Source organism: Hypanus sabinus, chromosome 13, assembly GCF_030144855.1.
Source record: "Hypanus sabinus isolate sHypSab1 chromosome 13, sHypSab1.hap1, whole genome shotgun sequence".
NCBI classification, from domain to species: Eukaryota; Metazoa; Chordata; class Chondrichthyes; order Myliobatiformes; family Dasyatidae; genus Hypanus; species Hypanus sabinus.
In genome coordinates, this window is record NC_082718.1 from 107,380,182 (window position 1) to 107,400,838 (window position 20,657).

The following is a 20,657-nucleotide window of genomic DNA, read 5'->3' on the forward strand; positions in this document are numbered from 1 at the left end:
TAATGCCATGATGAAGTCAATCTCAGGTTGGAGGAGCAACAATTAGTATTTGTCTGGGCAGTGTCCAACCTGATGACACGATCTTCAATTTCTCTGACTGGAAATTTCTCCCCCCCCCCCCCCCCCCACTTTTTCTCTTTTTCCATTCTGGCTCCCCTCTTACCCATTCTCTTCTTACTTGCTTATCACCCTCCGGTGCCCTTCCTCCTTCCCTTTCATTGTTCACTCCCTCTCCTTTCACCCCACTCCACCCACCCACCTTCCCCATAACCAGGTCTCACCTATCACCTGCCAGCTAGCACTCCTCCTGCTCCCCCCCACCTTTTTATTCAGGCTTCTGCCCCTTTCCTTTCCAGTCCTGATAAATGGTCTCAATCTGAAATGTCGACTACTTATTCCTCTCCATAGCTGCTCACTGACCTGCTGAGCTCCTCCAGCATTGTGTGTATGTGTGTGTTACTCTGGATTTCCAGCAGCTGCAGAATCTCTTGTGTTTATCAGTTTCTGTCCTGCTGTTCTAAAGTTGCTGAAAGGTATTATTGTATGATTGAATCATAGAAATCTACAGCACATTCTAGGCCCTTCGGCTCGCAATGTTATGTCGACCACGTAACCTACTCTGGAAACAGCCTATAATTTCCTTACTGCGTAGCTCTTACTTTTCTAAGCTCCATGTACCTATCTAGGAGTCTCATAAGAGACCCCGCTGTATCTGCCTTTACCACAGTCACTGGCAGTACATTCCACACACCCACCACTCTCTGTGAAAAACTTTCCCCTGACATACCCTCTATACCTACTTCCTATAAAAATATGACCCCTAGCCATTCCAGCCCTGGGAAAAAGCCTCTGACTATCCACACGATCAATGTCTCTCATCATCTTATACATCTCTATCAGGTCACCTCTCATCCTCCATCGCTCCAAGAAGAAAAGGCCAAGTACGAGTTGGAATGTTATGGTGAGGTTGTATAAGGCATTGGTGAGGCCAAATTTGGAATATTGTGTACAGTTTTGGTCACCAAATTACATGAAGGATATTAATATGGTTGAAAGAGTGCAGAGAAGGTTTACAAGGATGTTGCTGGGACTTGAGAAACTGAGTTACAGAGAAAAGTGGAATAGGTTAGGACTTTATTCCCTGGAGCGTAGAAGAATAAGGGGAGATTTGATAGAGGTATATAAAATTGATGGGTATAGATAGAGTGAATGCAAGCAGGCTTTTTCCACTGAGGCTAGGGGAGAAAAAATCCAGAGGACATGGGTTAAGGATGAAGGGGGAACAGTTTAAAGGGAACATTAGGAGGGGGGCTTCTTCACACAGAGAGTGGTGGGAGTGTGGAATGAGCTGCCAGATGAAGTGGTAAATGTGGGCTCACTTTTAACATTTAAGGAAATCTTGGACAGGTACATGGATGAGAGGTGTATGGAGGGATATGGTCCAGGTGCAGGTCAGTGGGACTAGGCAGAAAAATGGTTTGGCACAGCCAAGAAGGGCCAAAAGGCCTGTTTCAGTGCTGTAATGTTCTATGGCTCTATGGTTCACTCAACCTATTCTTATAAGGCATACTCTCCAATCCAGGCAACATCCTTGTAAATCTCCTCTGAACTCTCTCTATAGCATCCTCATCCTTCCTGTAGTGAGGTGACCAGAACTGAGCACAGTACTCCAAGTGGGGTCTGACCAAGATCTTATAAATCTGTAACAGTACCTCAGGCTCCTGAGCTCATTCCCCCGGATGATGAAGGCCATCACACCTAACCACATGTCAACCCTGTCAATGGACTCTTAACCTCATAATCTACCTTGTTATGACCTCCATTACACTTTCCCTGCACTGCAACACTTTATTCTGCGCCCTGTTATTGTTTTATCTTACAATGCTCTGTTGTAAAAATTGATCTGTACAAGCATCATGAAAGACATGTCTTTCACCTAAGTACATATGACAATTATAAACCCATTTACCAACTTGCCACTCCTTCAGTCGTAAATCTTTCAGGATTGCACTAGAGACTTTGGGGATTAATATTCTGTATTTTAACGAACTAGTAAGAAAAATAATTTTTGATGTTGACCGAAGTTGAACATCTTCATAGTTTCTCAATATTGCAAGCAATGTGGCTGGGCTTTCTCCTGGATTGGTCTCTGCAGCAATCAAGGTTAGAGGAGGCTCAGCACAAAGATTAGAATTGGAAGTAAAAGTGAACACGGCCACTCTAGGCAGTGTTATCAAATTACAGCTGGAAATGATTTCAAGGATTAAGGAACAACTTTATTCATGATTGACATTCACAGGGATTGGGAATTTGCTGTAGTGTGTTGATGTGACATGTAACAAAAAAAACCAACATTCAACAATCAGAAGGAATAATTAATTCTATAAAAAATTAGTTAGAGGCTAAAATACAGATATGGAATAAAATGTGCATAAATACATAAACACCAACATGTATTTATAATGTAAACAATTTTATAAAATGCGGTTTAAAGTGTTTATCGTGTAGTGACTGAGATAATAGACAGTGGGAGGTGCGATAGGCTAATTAGAATGGTTAATCAGATTATCTGTCTGGGGAAAGAAACTTTTAAAATGCCGTGAATTTTTTGTTTTACTAGCCCCTGTAGCACCTTCCAGACGGGAGCTTTTGCAGGGATGGTTGCTGACAGACAATGACCTTTCCTGCTGAAAATCTGGTGAGAGATCCAAATGTTCTAGAAGAGCTCTCATCTACAGAGGGTACAAGGTGGGGAATCAGTTCAGAACAGAGAGTGACACCTGTATCATTATCCTTTTTATCTTCAGGAGCACCCAGCTCCAGTCTTCCATCAGCTTTATTGTAGTTGCCATTAAATCTTTGTTATGATACACACCCAACTGCACCAGCTTCTGGGGTGTATATGCTCTGACTCTCTGGAATATCAGTAACTGGAAGATTACTAATTGGTGCCCATGTTTTGGCACCTGGATACCACTCGAATCCTTACCACCCTCGCCAAGGTCTCTCGTCACTGTATGATTGACAGTGGGGGATTGGAGCCTCTTGTCAGCTGTGGCCAGCCATTTCTAGACAGAGCCTGGAGATACAGGTCGCCATGCACAGACCGTCGCAAGGAGGAAGCCAAATTCACTCAGGTGAGGCTGTCGGTAGCTTTGTGGAGTCAGTCCAGCTTCTGACCCCAGAGAGATATGGCAGTGACCCGGGTCCTTGCCACAGCTTCTGCACTCAGTGTTCATTGATGTTTGACCTCCAGCCATCCCAGTTTCACATGGAGGCCTCATGCAGAGGCTTCATGACTAGGAGGACCCGGCCTGGGCCACTGTACAGTGGGAATGGAGGTGGAAGATCTGCTCTGATTTGGGAGAATTCATGAATGCCGTGAAGAGGGTGTTCCATCACACCCCGGAGCCAGCTTGGGGACAGCCTGTTAACTGAAAATACCTCTGCAGGAGCTGAGCCAGCATGTGATCGCAACTGCCTTGGATGGTCATCCTCCTGCATCTGGGCAGATGTTGCAGGAGACACTGGTTTAATAAATGAGGACAGGGGGACATGCAGAGGCCACTAGTTTCCATATCATAGACTCTCCTCACGTACCTCTGATCCTCAGGCACCCTTGGCCATCTAAACATAACCCTTCCATGAACCGGGAGGAAGGGAGGACCATCGGATGGTCAAGTCTGGGCAAGAGGGAAAGTTTTCGGTTTGGTGTCCTGAACCACACCCCCCCCCCCCCCCCCGATCCTCCCGAGACCAGGAGGCGGACTTTTGCTCTGAAAGCCGTAAGAGGATTCAGTCCTGCCTCCAAGGGCAGGCAAGCCGGCTCCAGTCATCAGGAGCTCGTGAGTCCCAACCCTGTCCAGTCAGAGGTGCACTGGAACTGGAAAGAAAGGGTCTCTAGATCAGGAGCAAGCCAAGAAATTTGGTGCCCTAGCAACCAAGCCAGGTCCTGTATAAGGGAAAGGCTCCTAGACGTTGACCCTTGAAACCTAGTCTCTAGTCCCAGGAGAACAAAAATTCGTAGCACCTCATTGTCTGAGGACACAGTTGACAATTTGGACTCTGATTTGGTCACGGTTCTAGAGATGGATAAGTACTCACAATTGGACTATGTTTCGACAGAAGATTCTAGTGAAACTACAGAGGAGACTCTGAAGTGCCAGATTCCCCTGCCGCCTAAGGAGCCTCAGGAGTCATCCTTGGAGGAACGTTCGGAGGTAGTTGCAACACTCAAGCCGGCCAAAATCCCGTGTCTACAAGGATTTGGAAGTGGTCTTCAGCAAGGGAAGGGCTTCAACTCTTCCACCACATCAACCCTATGACTGTGCAACAGGTCGTCTGCCTAGTACTTGTCCTCCATTCATGTGGTTTTCCAAGGAGCTCTCGAAGTTAGACTGGCGGGATATGTACCATCTTGTCCGCGTTTGCCCATGACGAGTGGAAGACTGAATTCAACACACTGACAGGGCACTACGAGTAACAGGTCATGCCCTTTGGCCTTGTGAACGTGCCAGCAGTTTTCCAAGCCATCATAAACGATGTGCTCTGTGACGTTCATCTTTGTCTAGTTAGACTACATCCTAACTTTGAAATCCATGGAGGAGCATGTTACTCAAGTCAGAGATATCTTACCGAGGCTTCTAGACCTTGGACTTTATGTCAAGCTGGAGAAATCCGACCCAATTTTTCATTCTTGAGCTTTATCATTGCTAATGGCAGTCTTGAGATAGACCCTAGTCAGACACAGGCAGTTGGAGATTGGCCACAACCATCAAGTGTGAAACAAGTCCAATGGACCCTGGGATTTGCCACTTTTACAGAGAGTTCCTGAGGAACTTCAGCTCAACGGTGTCTCCTCTGACAGCACTAACCACGAGATCCAGGGGCCCTTTCATTTGACTGACCGAAGCAAAGGCTGCTTTCGCAGGATTCATGACAGCTACCACTTTGGCCTCCCATAACCCGGTCCTTCCTTTCATCGTGGAGGTAGATGCCTTGGATGTCACAGTGGGTGCAGTTTTATCTCAATGGACTCCTTCTGTCAATAAACTGCTCCTCTGTGCTTTCTTCCCCAGGTGGCTATTGCCAGCAGAGATGAACTATGATATCGGAAATAGAGAGCTACTTGCGGTCATCCTATACTGCAAGGAAAAGTGGACGAAAACAAGAGAGATTTTGTTGGTTTCTACCCAGAAGGCTGAAATAAGGGCTAACCACAAGAGAAGACAGGGGCCAGCTTTACAGCCTGGGCAACTGGTTTGTCTGTCTACTCTGGACTTGCCTCTCCAGGTGGAATCTAGGAAACTGGCACCCAAGTTCATTGGACCCTTCAAGGTTCTCAAAGAAATAAACCCGGTGGCTTGCACCTTGCAGTTCCCAGGGACCTTAAAATCAGTCCCGCTTTCCATATTTCCAAGTTGAAAACCTGTGAGTACCTGACCTTTAACCCCACGGCCACCCAGGTTTGTTGACTGGGAACAGGTTTTCACTGTAAAAAGAATTCTGTATTCACAAACTGTTTGGGTGTTTGGCAGTTCATCTTTGGAAAGGATTTGGACCCAAGGACCATGCCAGCTTCCCAGTTTAGATGCTTTGACTCTCCAGAATACGGATAGATAACGTGAATCCTTTAAAGATTCAGGTCCGTCCTGCTAATCGGCGGGCATGATTCTGCGCTGGGATTTTAATATTTACAGAGCAGCTGAACTGAGGTTCAGCGCTCAATCATCAGCTCTGCTTTGAATTCTCGTCTATCTAGTTTAGAATAGCGTCTTCATCTCAGTCTCGCATCATGTCTCAATTCTAATCTCAGATACTCCAGAACTTGGGTCCTTACCATCTTTGTCCAGGTCTCTCGTCATACCTTACCTTGCTGATGGGAGTTCCAGTTCCAACATAAGGCCTCTGCTTTAAATTCTGATTTCCTTGCCTGTGCTGCATTCTATTGTCTCACAGTATATTTACATGAGTCTTGTTACTGTGAGGACAGGTTCTTCTCAAGAGGAACGAGACCTGATCACTGCTATAAATGACTCACGTGAGTGAGGTCCAACCTAGGCGAACGTTGGTGGGGACAAAGGTGTGTTCAACCATGTCAAAGGTCGGAGACAAGGTGAAAAGGACGAGGAGCCGTAGGTTGTGTTAGGCATTGACTCCTAATGTCACTGATAACCTTGTTAGTCTCATGACACAAACCTGACTGGAAAAGTGGGAATGACTTTGCAGGGATTAACACTTCCAAGGACTATGAAGAAGAAAGGGAGGTTTGGATAAGGCAGCAGGTTTTCAGGGATAGTGGGATTTAGGGTGTTTTTCTAGGAGGGACATGATGGCGGGGCGCTGATAGTGTCTGAGGAGAAAGTACATCAGCTAATATGGAGGCCGGGAAGGGAAGTGGGATGGATTGTGCTGGAGTGGGAATCAGATGAAAGACAAAATGCGCAATTACATGCACGCACAGGTGCAATGAAAAGCTTGCTTACGGCAAAATCACAGGCATAAAGCAGCATTCACAGAAACATAAATTAGTAATGAATCATACTCGTTTTTACAAGCAAGAACACCATTACAGCAAAAACAAAGGGAAAGTCCATTTTAGTACGAGGCGACCAACGTGGACATAGTGTTGCTAAAATGTAGTGACTAGGGCTGTGGTTCAAGCACCTCCTGCAGGTACTAATGATGGTGGGGGCAGATGTGCTCCTGATGTATTGGGCTGAGTTTCCTGCTCTCTCCAGCTTCTTATGTTCCTGTGCATTTGAGCTGACGTACCAGACCATGCTGTAGCCAGTCGGGATAGTTTCAAAGGTACATCTGTTTCTCAGGGTATCCAATGTTTATTTAACCTCCTTTGAAGGTAGAAATGCCAGCACACCTTTCACATGATTGCATCTATGTGCTGGCCTTTGGGCAGATCATCGCCCAGGAATTTGAAGCTGCTGATTGAAAGGTGCAGACTATGAGTCTCAGGCACTTCCTTAAAGGGATTTCAGAGAGAAACTAGAGAAAGATGTGACTATGTGTGGATAGTCAGAGTTAGAGGCATTTTCCCAGGGCAGGAATGGCTAGCACGAGAGGACACAGTTTTAAGGTGCTTGGAAGTAGGTACAGAGGAGATGTCAGGGGTATGTTTTTTACACAGAGAGTGGTGAGTGTGTGGAACGGGCTGCCGGCAACGGTGGTGGAGGCAGAAACGATAGGGTCTTTTAAGAAACTCTTGGATAGCTACATGGAGCTTAGAAAAATAGAGGGCTATGGGTAACCCAAAATAATTTCTAAAGTAAGTACATGTTCAGCACAGCATTGTGGGCCGAAGGGCCTGTATTGTGCTGTAGGCTTTCTATGTTTCCGGAGTGGAAACGTCAAACACTAGACAACATAGAGTAGCTTAGGGTGAGAGAGTGAACGTTTAAAGGAGGTGTGTGAGGTAAGTTTGTTCCACACAGACAGCGATAGGTAGCTGGAATGTGTTGCCAGGGGAGGTAACAGAAACAGCTAAAACTATAAATTTCAAGAGTCATTGAGACAAACGTATGAACAGAGAATGGAAGGATATAGACCAAACGCAGGAAGAAGGGGTTAGCTTCATTTGGTGTCATGGAGAGCACAGACATGTTGGACCGAAGGGCCTGTCCCTGTTCTGTATGTCTGGGTTTCTGTGTAATGCTATGACAGGGGCAATATGACCTGGGGCTTGGGTAGTGTTCCTTAAGCCATGGATTGCAATATTTTACTCGTGGTTGGTGGAGGGAGTTTCATTCTGAGGGTTAGCAATGACTTTGACTCATTCTCATCACTTCCCATACCTGGCCAACTGGTGATAATGGCAGGCGAGGCAGGTAATTCAACTCAACTTCAATACTTAAATAAGCAAGTAACACACACACGATGCTGGAGGAGCTCAGCAGGCCAGGCAGCATCTCTGGAGAGGAATAAAGAGGCTGAAACATCTACTCTTTATTCCTCTCCAAGTGTGAGCCTGATCTGCTGAGATCTTTTGTGTGCATTGTTCTGAATTTCCATCATCTGCAGAATCTTTTGTGTTTAAATGAGCATCTCCTTGCAACACTTGGCAATCAAACTCACACTATCCCACGAGGAAAACTTGGATCAGAACTTCATTGTAAAACATAGTATGGTAGTAAATTGAGGTAGTAAATTGGACTAGACATTGGCTTTGCAGAAGAAGCCAGAGAGTGTTAGTAGATGGGTGCCTCTCTTACTGAAGGCCTGTGACTGGTGGTGTGCCACAGGGATCGGCATTGGGTCTTGTTGTTTGTCTTCAATATCAATGATCTGGATGATAATGTTGTTAACTCAATCAGCAAATTTACAGATAACTCCAAGATTTGAGGTGTAGTGAACAATGAGGTTGGCTATCAAAGCTTGCAGTGGGATGAAGGCCAGTGGAAAAAATGGCAGATGGAAGTTAATGCATAGGATAACTTACAATGACCAATTAACCTACCCAGTACGTCTTTGGTCTCTGGAGGAAACTGGAGGACCTAGAAAAAACCCACACATTCCACGGGGAGGACATACAGAAACTTCTCTTAGAGGACTTCAGGATTGAATTCCTAACTATGACACCCCAAGCTGTAATAATGTACGCTACAGTGGCATAAGATGGTGGTGAGGCCTAATTGTAGTACTGTGTACAGTTCTGGTTACCTATCTACAGGAAAGATATCAATAAGATTGAATGAGTGCAGAGAAAATTTATAAGGACGTTGCCAGGACTTGAGTTTTAGGGAAAGGTTGAAAAAGATAAAACTTTATTGCCTGGCACATAGGAGAATGAGGGGAGATTTGATAGAAGTATACAAAAATATGAGTGGTAAATGCAAACAGACTAGAAATAGAGGTCATGGGTTAAGGGTGAAATGTGAAATATTTAATGGGAACCTGAGGGAGGATTGAGAATGCACTGTGGGTGTAGAATGAGCCTCCAGCAGAAGCGATGGATACGTGTTTGATTTTAACATTTGGGAAATTTCGGTAGGTACATGGGTGAGAGGGCTCTGGAGCACTATGGTCCGAGTGAAAGTCGATTAGACCAGACAGCATAATAGTTCACCATGGGCTAGATGGGCCAAAGGGCCTGTTTCTGTGCTGTAGAGCTCTATGGCTCTACAACATGCCCTTCTGCCCACAATTTTATGCTGAGAAGCTGAATTAGACCCTTCTGCTTAAATAATGTCTGTATCCCTCCATTCTCTGCGCAATATGATTATGAGCCTACTTCAGAACCTCTTAACCACAATGGTCACATTTGACTCCTGTGCCACCCCAGCACACAATCCCATGCACCCACCATTCTCTATGTAAAAACACTTGCTCACACACCACTTCTGAAATTTCTTCCTCCTACCTTAACTGCATGTCCTCTAGTATCCAGACATTTTAACCCTGCGAAAAGTGCGAGCTGTGTATCTACTATCTTTTAGATTCGAAGTGTTTTTATATCTTAATATCTCTCTCACTGTAAACCATCCACTTCAAGGTTGATAAGTATCACCTCAATACCTCAAAACATGTCCTCAACTTTGTTTGTGACTGTGGCAATGAAAAGGCCCTGTTTAAACCAGCAACGATATTGGTACTTCCATCTATTAATCAGTTCACCATGTTGAGAATATACATAAAAATAAATTATTTGAAGCAGTCACCTAGGATATCAAAATAAAAATCTACGTGTGAAGGCCTGTCTGTGTGTGGGAGATTGTCTCTACATTCTAGTCATCCCAGCGCACAAGGTTACTGGGTATCATTCTTTTGTTGCTGGAAATGCTTTGACAAAATGTCTCGTGATTTTTAATTAACCATGGTAAAAATAATATTGTATCAAGCTTCAGTGTAGCAGTGGCAGCTGCTCTCTCAACATTTAAGACATAACTAAGTGAACAAAATACACATCTCAGTAGCCGAAACTTCATGCAAAATCTTACTTCCTTAATTCCTTAACTCCCACGAATTCCCATTCACCCAAACATCCCCATCAGTTCCTTTGGATGTTTTCATATTGAGCTATTGAAGGGAAAAAAACCTAAATCCCCCAATCCCAAAACATAGGAGTCAATGGGCTAAGTGCTACAGAAAATGGGTTTTATGGAGATAAGTGCTTGATGGTAGAGGGCCAGTGAGCCTGGAGTCGGATCAACACAGAACATCAGAAAAATGTAGACAGAGAGATTCTCCAGATGCTGAAGATCACACAAAAATTACCTGAGGAACTCAGCAGGTCAGGCAGCATCCATGGAGGGAATTAAACAGAATCATCCTGATGAAGGGTCTCAGCGGAAAGGTTGACTAATTACTCTTTTCCATAGTTGCCGCCTGACTTGAGTTCTTCACGCATTTTGTGTATGCTGGCAAGATATGATTAGTTCATCTGTTCATTGTGGGAGTTCGTTGTGTTTGCTTCATTTCCTCTTACAATGGCAGTAACACTTTGGGATATCTTAGTGACATAAATGCACCACGTAAAGTCAAATGTCTTTTTCTCTTGTAACACTTTGAATCTTTTACGGCATGCTCATTGGTATGAATCAGTCTTACTCCAAAAGAGATGAGTTCAGATGATTGAGTCTATGGTAAACAGACACAGGGTAATGTTGGGAGAAGAATAATTAAAATCACTGGATTGTACTCCAAACTGTTAAGATATGTCAAGAGCTGAATGTTCAAAGTGTAAGGTTGAATCGTGATCTTAATAAAAGCTCCGCTTAACTAGTTCCTTTACTATTTAACCTTGTCTACCACTTCTTCATAAGTATTAACTCATGAAGTGTGTTTACATAATCTCCAGTCAATCAGTTCTTGTTAATGAAAGCAAGTTAGTTGCTCAGGTGGTTACACTTCCCACGGACAACGGCACAAAGGATTTGTTCATTTCCATCCTCCCACCATTCAGCTGATCATTTCATAGTCACTTATGAAAGTTGACTAGGACATTAAATCTGCCAAATCATTGGCAATCACCTTACAGTCCAAAGCACCTGTAAAGGAATTATTAATTGAAATAGCTAACAGGTTTTATTTCAAACTGACCCTGTCCATGTAGCAATGGGATGAACGAGCAGGGACCGGCAAATGGTGACACCTGCTCACCCACCAACCCAGAGATTACTTATTGATGCACTGACTTCGGCTTCATCTCTCATCGTATCTGTGTGATATAAATTCAGAGAGCTATGCTTAATACACTATGTTATAAAAATCACTTCATGGGAAAAAAAAGCAATTACAATGTTTTCACATCTGTGCGTTCCGTTGTTATTTCACTAAGCTGATTGTTTCTTTCTTAGTCACGCACAGTATGCACTAGTTTTAATCTCTTCTAATTAAACTTGGAGAATATTGAAAATTCAATCTGTATTGCAACTGGATTCACAGAAGCACACTCAGTGGCCACTTTATTAGATACAGGTGTGGTCTCCTGCTGCTGTAGTCCATCCATTCTAAGGTTTGACATGTTGTGGTCTCAGAGAAGCTCTTCTGCACACCACTCTTGTAATCTGTGGTTATCTGAGTCACTTCCTATCAGCCCACAGACGTGCTGCTCACTGGATTTTTTTTTTGTTTTTCATACAATTCTCTGTAAGCTCTAGAGACATTTGAACATGAAAATCCCAGAACATCAACAGTTTCTGCAATATTCAGACAACCCCATCTGGCACCAACAATCATTCCACAGTCAAAATCACTTAGATCACATTTATTCCTCCTTCTAATGTTTTGTCTGAACAATAACTGAACCTCTTGACCATTGTTATATGCTTTGACTTACTGTCACATGTTTGGCTGATTAGATATTTACATTAACAAGCAGATGTACAGGTGTACCTAGTAAAGAGTGTAAATACAGCACAAAAGGCCATTTGGCCCATTATACCTTTACTGTACCGGCTGTCTAAAAATTCATTCACTCCTCTGACCTTTCCCATTGTCCTATACATTTTTTCCCTTTTGTCCTACACTAAAGCATTTCTTATGGAAAATCCATGAAAAATGGGACTATCAGTAAAAAAAAACAATGCCATTAATCTAGCTCCTGCACTTACCACATATTTTTCAAAGGAAGGTGAATATGTCTCTTGTCTGAATTGGGATTTTGGACATGTGTCAAGAAGTAGCAAGTAATATCCACACCACCCCGATGTCAGACAACAGCCAACCATAACACAATGGAGCTCAACCCCAAGGCAGTACCATCATCAGGTTATCCAGCTTCAGTATTCTGGCATCACCACTGACCAGAAAGTCAACCAGCACAACCTCATTAATCCTGCGGCAACAAGAGCAGGTCAGAGGTTGGGGATCCTGTGGCGAGTGACACCCCAGAGCCTTCCTGCCATCTGTGAGATGCAAGGCAGGGAAACGCTGGACTATTTTCCACTTGTAGGATAAGGGCTGTGCTGGCTTGGCGCTCTGTCAACCATTCACTCCCTCCACCAGCATCGCACAGCATCTGCAGTGCGCGCCATCTGAAGAGCACCCCCTGCAGAAAATGTGCTCAGCGAATCCGTTAAAATCCACTGTTGTATACCGAACCACATGTGCCCTCTCCCTGCAGCCCACCAGCCACTCCTTAGGAAGGGAGATTCTCTCCTCATGGTTGTCTTGCTGTTAACAATGTGTTTAAGGGCTTCCAAAGTCTGGCTCTCAAGTGCTTGCAGTTTAGCTTGTTGTCAGTATGAAATATTAAAACATATTGATCAAAACCATGTGTGCAAATGGGATGATTGTGATAGGCATTATGGTTACCATGGGTGAGGTGGGGTCGTAGGGCTTGCTTCTCTGCTGACATCTATCATTTAATCAGCTGCTGGTTTGTGATTTTATTTTAGGACATTTGCATAGCATTTGATGTGGTATGCACCCTCCTAGCACTCCCTCAACATCTAAACTGTATTTTGGATACCGCCTGGCGTTTTGACATGCTCTCTTCATATTCCTCACAATCTTCCTGTGTTTTGTTGACCATGATTGATGTGTTGATAAAAGACTAGTAACGCTGCTAAATGCATCAGCAGGAAGGCAATTTTCATCGTAGGGTAGAACATTGACTGTGGAAGTGCAGCTGAGCTGAGCAGGTGCAGTGGGATTTTGCTAATGTTGAGTTCACATGTTCATTCCTGGTCTGTGGGTGGCGTTGCTCAGGCTGCCATTTATTGCCCAACATCTCTTCACACAGGGCACTTGGCTAAGGGGGAAGTTAGGAGAAAACTTTTCTGGTGTGGAGCTCTGTGCGTGGTGTAAACCACCATAATAACCATGGCATTCCTTAAAAGAAATCCAGCACCAGTTCATTTTGGGTTCAGATTCAGACTCAGATTTAGATTCGGATTCAGATTCAGATCCAGCTTCAGATTAGGATTCAGATGCAGGTTAGGTTCAGACTATTTATCACATGTACATGGAAACATAAAGTGAACAGGTGTCATTTGTGTTAACAACCAATACAACCTAACAATATGGTGTAAGGGTTACCACGCATCCCGTTACCAATGAAACATGTCCACAATACACAACAGAATGAACAGCAACAAAACAACAAGAGCAAAACAAGACTCTTCTCACCCCACTATTGACCCACACGGACAGTCGTCCAGCCTCAGGACAGGCAGTCTCCGGCTTCCATTGCACTTGCAGACATCAAGTCTCTGACTCATCCAGCAGATTTATCTGACAACTCTGTGCATCAATAAGAAGATTTTATTTTCAATTTCAAAAAGCAATTAACATTCTCAAGCTATGTGGTGGATTTAGAAGACACTGGATTACTAACTCTAGCCTATTATTTACCAACCTGTTAAGACACAGGAGAAGCTTTAGGCCATTCTGTCCGTCGAGTCTGCTCTGCCATTCTATCAGGGCTGATTTATTATCCTTCTCAACCCCATTCTCCTGCCTTCCCCCTGTAACCTTTGATGCCCTGACTAATTAAGAAAGTTATGAACTCCACTTTAAATATTCTCAATGACTTGGTGTCAGCCATTTGTGACAATGAATTCCACAGATTCACCACTTTCTGGCTAAAGAAATTGCTCTTCATCTCTGTTCTAAATGGACATCCCTCTTTTCTAAAGCGGTGCCCACTGGTCCTAGACTCCTCACTACAGGAACCATCCTTTCCACATCCACTCTACATGGGCCTTTCAATATTTGATCGATTTCCTCCCACCCCCCCCCCCCCCACCGCCATCATTCTTCTATATTCAAGTGAATACAGCCCAGAGCCATTAAGTTCTCCTCACATGTTAGATTTTGTATTCCTGGTATCATTCTCGTGGACCTCCTCTGGACTCTCTTCAATGCCATCTACTTGTTAGAGAAGGGGCCCAAAGCTGCTCACAGTACTCCAAGTGTGGTCTGACACTTGCCTTGGAAAGCCTCAGCATCACAAGCTTGCTTTTCCATTTAGTCTTCTCAAAATGGACTTGCCTTCCTTACCACCACCTCAACCTGCAAGTTGACCTTCAGGGATCCTACATGAGGACTCCCAAGTCCTTTTACACCTCTGATTTTTGATGTTTTTCCCCATTTAGAAAATAGTCTACACCTTTACTCCTTCTACCAAAGTGTGTGACCAATACACTTCCCGATACTATGTTCCATCTGCCACTTCTTTGCTCATTCTCCAAATCTGTCCAAGTCCTTCTGCAGATGCACTCCTTCCTCAACACTACCTGCCCCTCCACCTATCTTCGTAATGTCTGGAAACTTGGTAACCATTTTGTCATCCAAATTATTGAGATATAAAGTGAAAAGAGCTGGTTCTGGAACTGACCCTTGAAGAACACCTTTACTCGCATGCAGCCAACCAGAACAGGCTCCCTTCACTCCCAATCTTTGCCTCCTGCCAGTCAACCAAACTTGTTAAGCAGCCTCATATACGACACCTTGTCAAAGTCCTTCTGAAAATCCAAGTAAACAACATCTACTGACTGTCCTTTATCAATCCTGTTTATTTCCTCAAAGAATTCCACCACATCTGTCAGTAAAGATTTCCCCTGAAGGAAACCGTGTTGATTGTGGCTCATTTTATCATGTGCCTCCAAGTACCCTAAAATCTCATTCTTACTAATGGACTCCAACATTTTCCCAACCACTGAAGTCAGGCCAGCTGCCTATAATTTCCTCTCTTTTGCCTCCCTCCCTTCTTAAAGTGTGGAGTGACATGTGCAATTTTCCAGTCCTCCAGAAACATTCCAGAATCTAGAGATGATTGAAAGACAATTAACAATGCCTCCACAAGCTCTTCAGCATCCTTTTTCAGAACCCTGAATATAGTCATCTGGTGCAGGTGACCTGTCTACCTTCAGACCTCCCAGCTTCCCAAGCACTTCCTCCCCACCAGTAGCAACTACACTCACTCTTGAACTTCTGGCATACTGTTGGTGTCTTCCACAGTGAAAACTGATGCAAAATATTTATTATGTTCATCTGCCATTTCATTGTCCACTATTACTACCTGTTCAGCTTCACTTTCCAGCAGTCTGATATCTACTCTAACCTCTCTTTTACTTTTTATACATCAGAATAAACTTTAGGTATCCTTTTTATATTATTGGCTATCTTAGCTTCATATTTCATCTTTTCTCTCCTTATGACATTTAAGTTGCCTTCTGTTGTTTTATTAAAGCTTCTCAATTCTCTAACGTCCCACCAATTTTTGCTATATTATATGCCCTCTCTTTTGCTTTTATGCTGATTTTGACTTCCCTTGTCAGCCACGATTACTCCATCTTCCCTACAGAATACTTCATCTTTGAGATGTATCTATCCTGCATCTACCGAGTTGCTCCCAGAAACTCCAGCCATTGCTATTCTGCCATCATTCCTGATAGTGTCCCCTTCCTATCAACTTTGGCCTGTTCCTCTCTCATGCCTCTGCAATTCCCTTTACTCCATTGTGATACAGATAGATCTCACTTTACTTTCTCCCTCCAAAACTGTGAGAGAATTCTATCATTCTATGGTCACTGTCCCCTAAAGGCTCATTTTCCTTAGGCTCCCTAATCAAATCTGGTACATTACAGATCACCCCCTCCAGAATTGCCTTTCCCCTTGTGGGCTCATCCAGAAGCTGTTCTGAAAAACCATCTCGTATGTGTTCTACAAATTCCGTCTTGGGATCCAACTGATTTCCCAACCAACCTGCACACTGAAATTCCCCATGACCATAATAACATTGTCTTTATTGCATGCCTTTTCTATCTCCCATGGTAATTTATATCCCACATCTAGGCTACTTTCTGGAGGTTTGTATATACAGGTCAGAAGATTGGATGAAGGCTCCAGCAGTTCCTGCTTGCAGTCTGTCGCTGCTATATGCTTTTCTGCTTTGGGGCTTACTAACCGGAAGGTGCTGCAGTTTATGACTCTTTCCTCCAAAATTAACTGTGCTTCTAGCAGTCTGTTTTACTGCACAAATATGGAAAATAGCCCAGACTTGCGCTGTTGTCCAAAAGCAGAACAAATCTAGTGAAGTTCATACAGCCAGTCAGTCTTCTCTTAATTGCCTGCAATCTGATGGAGACTGCCATGACCAGTTCTTGTGAATGGTCATTACTCTTGCTGGCTGGATCTCTGATGCCCTCCTGTACTTTCACACAGACCACTCGGCTGCTGACTTTATCACAGTCGTGGACCAGATGTCAACCAAAGAGATGACTTACTGAGGTGAGATTGGAGTAACAGCCAACACACCATTTGACGAGTGTGGCACTAACATGCCTTAATAGAACCAGTCAAATGACTGGAGTCATTCCCTGCATGGAGTCAGTTGGCTGCCTTGTCAGGCATCATTTATCACAACCCAGAAGGCAGTGTCCTGAGATCAACCATTTCAGCTACTTCAACAACAATCAGGAGGTCAAGAGAGCAGTTGTTTGCTCATGATTGTATAACGTTTATTTCCATTCTGAATTCCTCAGCAAATGAAGCAGAACAGGCCTTCATGCATCTAGACAGTGGTTAGGCTAAATAACATCTTACAACACTACAGCACAGTACAGGCCCTTTGGCCCATTATACTGTGCTGACCTTTTAACCTACCCTCCATTTTTCTATCATCCATGTGCCTACTATCTAGAGTTCCTTAAATGTCCCTAGTGTATCTGCCTCTGCCACCACTCCTGACCGGGCATTGCATACACATGCCACTCTTTGTATAAAAAAAATACCACTAGGGATATATCCCCCTATACTTTCCTCTAATCACCTTAAAATTATGCCCCTTATATTAGCCATTTTTACCCCAGGAAAATGTCTCTGACCATCCGCTTGATCTCTACTTCTATTATCATCTTGTACATCTGGATCAAGTCACCAACTTTATTCCAGAAAGAAAATCCCTAGCCCACTCAATATATGCTCATAAGACATGCTCTTCCTGGTAAGTCTCCTCTGCACCTTCTCTAAATCTTCATAGCACAGAGGCACTTGACAAAGACCATCTCCAACAGAACTGATCTTAATCATCTACCCTTAACATTCAATGCATTGCCATTGTCAATGACCTGGAGTTAAACTGGCCAAATCACACGATACTTCAAGAACAGGTCAGACGCTGAGTAACTTTTGTTCCGTGATGCCTCATCTCCAAAGTGTGGAGTGTGATAGATTATACTCCAGTTGCCTGGATGAAAGCACCTTCAGCAACTCCTGAGAGGATGGGACAACTGGTGCCTCATCAATCACTCTAAACATTAATTTCCCCCACCACCAGTGCAGAGTGGTAGAGGTAAAGGGCTGAAGAAGGGGTGGGGAATAAATTAATGGAATTGATGTTCCTGCCGACAAGTCGGAGACTAGCCAGATGGAATGTGAGGTGTTGCTTATCCAACCTGAGAGTGGTCTCATCATAGCATCTGAGGACTTTATCTCACAAATAATCTGTCCTGCTCCTAACTAGAAGCATGGATTATAATTATAAAAACTTTAATATTCTGCATACCAACCAACAATGATGTTCCTCATTTTTATTGCTAATGGGCAAAAGAGGGATCAAAGGACAAAGGGAAGGGATTTCTGAAGATTTATACATAGAGGGGTGAACAGCTTAGATAATCATTCCTTGCTCAGGCTGAGCATTAACCTATAACCACCTTCATATAAAGCGGACAGATCTTAAAATTAGAGATGGTCTTTGAAGTGAAATCAGAAGGCAGTTCCACCAGATATAATTTCACAGGAATTTGTAATTCTCTTCCCAATAAAAGCTGTGGATGCTGTGCCCATTGGGTCTTTCAGACTTGAGAGGATGTTTTCTTTTCCAAAGTAGGGTTATCAAGGGATAAGGCAGAACAGTGGAACTGAGATACTGATCAGTCACAGAGTAGGTCTAAAGGTCTGAATGAGACGTCTGATTTTATTATTCCCAAGGGAATTTTTCAAGATCCAGATGTTCACATAGCAGAGAGCTTGTGTAAGAGACAGAAAAATGACCTCGGGTACTTAATGTCATCAGGAAGTTAAATTTGGGCCCTTGCTGGGAAACAAATCCCGATCAGCATCAAAACTGTGTTGGCAGGAAATATAAAGAAGGGCAAGACCAAAGACCGAAGGCATCTTAGAAGATGCTCTAATAGAAATCGGTCACTGTTGGTATTACAGAAATATGAGATCAAATGAGCTCAGTATCTTTCAGCAAGTATCAATGTTAATTCCTACAATGGCTACATTTATGAATTTACTTTTACTTTCTCCACGTATAGTTCCATCTGAAGGTTCTCCTGCTGCTGATCGTTGCCGCAGGGATGGGAGGAACACTTCAGCATGGGCTCAATGTGTCTCTCATTAACGCACCATCTGTTGTGAGTAGACCTGCCTTATTATTGCTTTTTAGTAGGGGACAATGCAGTGGCATTTACTCATTAGTAAGGTACACTTTATTAAAGACCTGCTCCACTCTTAGAGCATAGAACATCAAACATTACAGCACAGTTCAGCCCATAACCTTTTCAACCTACGCTAACATCAATCTAACCCTTTCCTCCTACACGGCCCTCCATTATTTATCATTCATGCAACTGTATAATATTTTCTTAAAACCCCCTAATGCATCTGCCTCTGCCATCAGGACATTCTCTGCACTCACCACTCTTTGTGTAAGAAGCATCCCTCCAGCATTCCCCCTATACTTTCTTCCAATCACCTTAAAATGATGCCCTCTCATTTCCACCCTGGGAAAGTCACTGGATAGCCACTTGATTTGTACTTCTTATCATCTCATACACTTCTATCAAGTCAGCTCACATCGTCCTTTGCTCCACAGAGAAAGGCTCTAGCTCACTCATGAAGCAACCTCATAAGACATGCTCTCAAATCCAGGCAACATCCTGATAAACCTTCTCTGCACCCTCTCTAAAGTTTCGACAGCATTCCTATTATGAAGCAACCAGAACCAAACACAACAGGATTTTATAGAGTCACAGCACTACCTTGAACTCAATCTGCCAACTAACGAAGGCCAACACACCATACGCCTATCAAACTGCACAGCAACTTTGAGGGATCTGTGGACGTGGGCCCCAAGATCCCTCTGTTCTTCCACACCGCTAAGAATCATGCCATTCACCTCATACTGTGCCTTTAAATTTGACCTTCCAAAGTGAACCACTTCACACTTCTCTGGATTGAACTCCATTCGCTATTTCTCAGCCCAGCTCTGCACCCTGTCAATGTTTTGTTGCAACCTATGACAACTTCTATGCAATCCACAACTGCACCAACCTTTGTGTCATCTGCAAACTTACTAACCATCTTTCCACTTCCTCATCCAAGTCATTGCTAAGAGTCACAAAAATAAACACACCTCCTTTGCCAGTCCCTAGGCTTTAAAGACAACTAGCTTGCATGGAGTGGCAAATCCCTATAATTTCAATGTTGCTCATCATTTAAATCAGGCATGCAAACATCTCTGCAAAATTCCACGAATGCCAGGGCACAATTAACCAGAAGTTGCAATGCTGTGATATTTATTTAAAATTTCCCTCCATTTATCTTAATATGGTGGAGGAGTTAAGGCACAGGAGGACAGGGGGAGGCCATTCAACCCTTTGGGATCCTGCGGGATAAATGGCTTGTTCCTGACATGAGGACAAAGTTTCGAGAGTATTTTGGCAAATTCTCATTTCGTTGTGCAATTAAAAGTCTGACCACTGAACCCACTGCTCTAGTTAATATGATGATTTTCTCTTGACAATGTGACAACAGGAAATTGCTGGCTTATATCCTGGCAGTGATGAAAGAACAGTGACTGTGTCTTAGTCAGGATGCTGACTGGTTTGGAGCAGAATGTGAAGTGGTGCCATTAAATTCGTAATTCTTCTTTTATACTAATTAGCACCAGGGATCATTATCTCAGTGTACCCAGATAACTCAGACTGTTATCTCTTGTAGAATTACATGAGCCAATCTCTCCAATGTAGCCAGCTATATCTGCATTTTTATTGATTATTATCACCTGGTACTCATTGTTTATGAACCCATGAATTCTTCTGTTTTTTAAAAACTCAATCGTTTCTTCCCTTCTGAAGAACACACGCTTGGCTGCTTTCATTTTTAACTCAACCATCTCCGCACGTGCTGTGCTGTATTATTTTTTAGGCTGAATGTCTTGCTGCACTTCAATAGGTCAGTAGCCG

At 43.5% G+C, this 20,657-nt stretch overlaps 1 protein-coding gene across 5 annotated transcripts in view; it reads left to right on the plus strand.

The window, feature by feature from the left end:
• Positions 1 to 20,657, plus strand: part of LOC132404264 (solute carrier family 2, facilitated glucose transporter member 11-like) — a 76,255-nt gene that overhangs the window by 10,002 nt on the left and 45,596 nt on the right. For 4 of the 5 annotated variants that reach the window (XM_059988404.1, XM_059988406.1, XM_059988403.1 and 1 more), the window contains exon 2: positions 18,726 to 18,824. The exons of the other annotated variant lie outside the window; for it this stretch is intronic. In XM_059988404.1, the coding sequence (XP_059844387.1) occupies positions 18,768 to 18,824 (57 nt within the window). In that variant the 5' untranslated portion in view covers positions 18,726 to 18,767. The remainder of the gene's footprint in view (positions 1 to 18,725; positions 18,825 to 20,657) is intronic. 5 annotated transcript variants of the gene reach the window in all.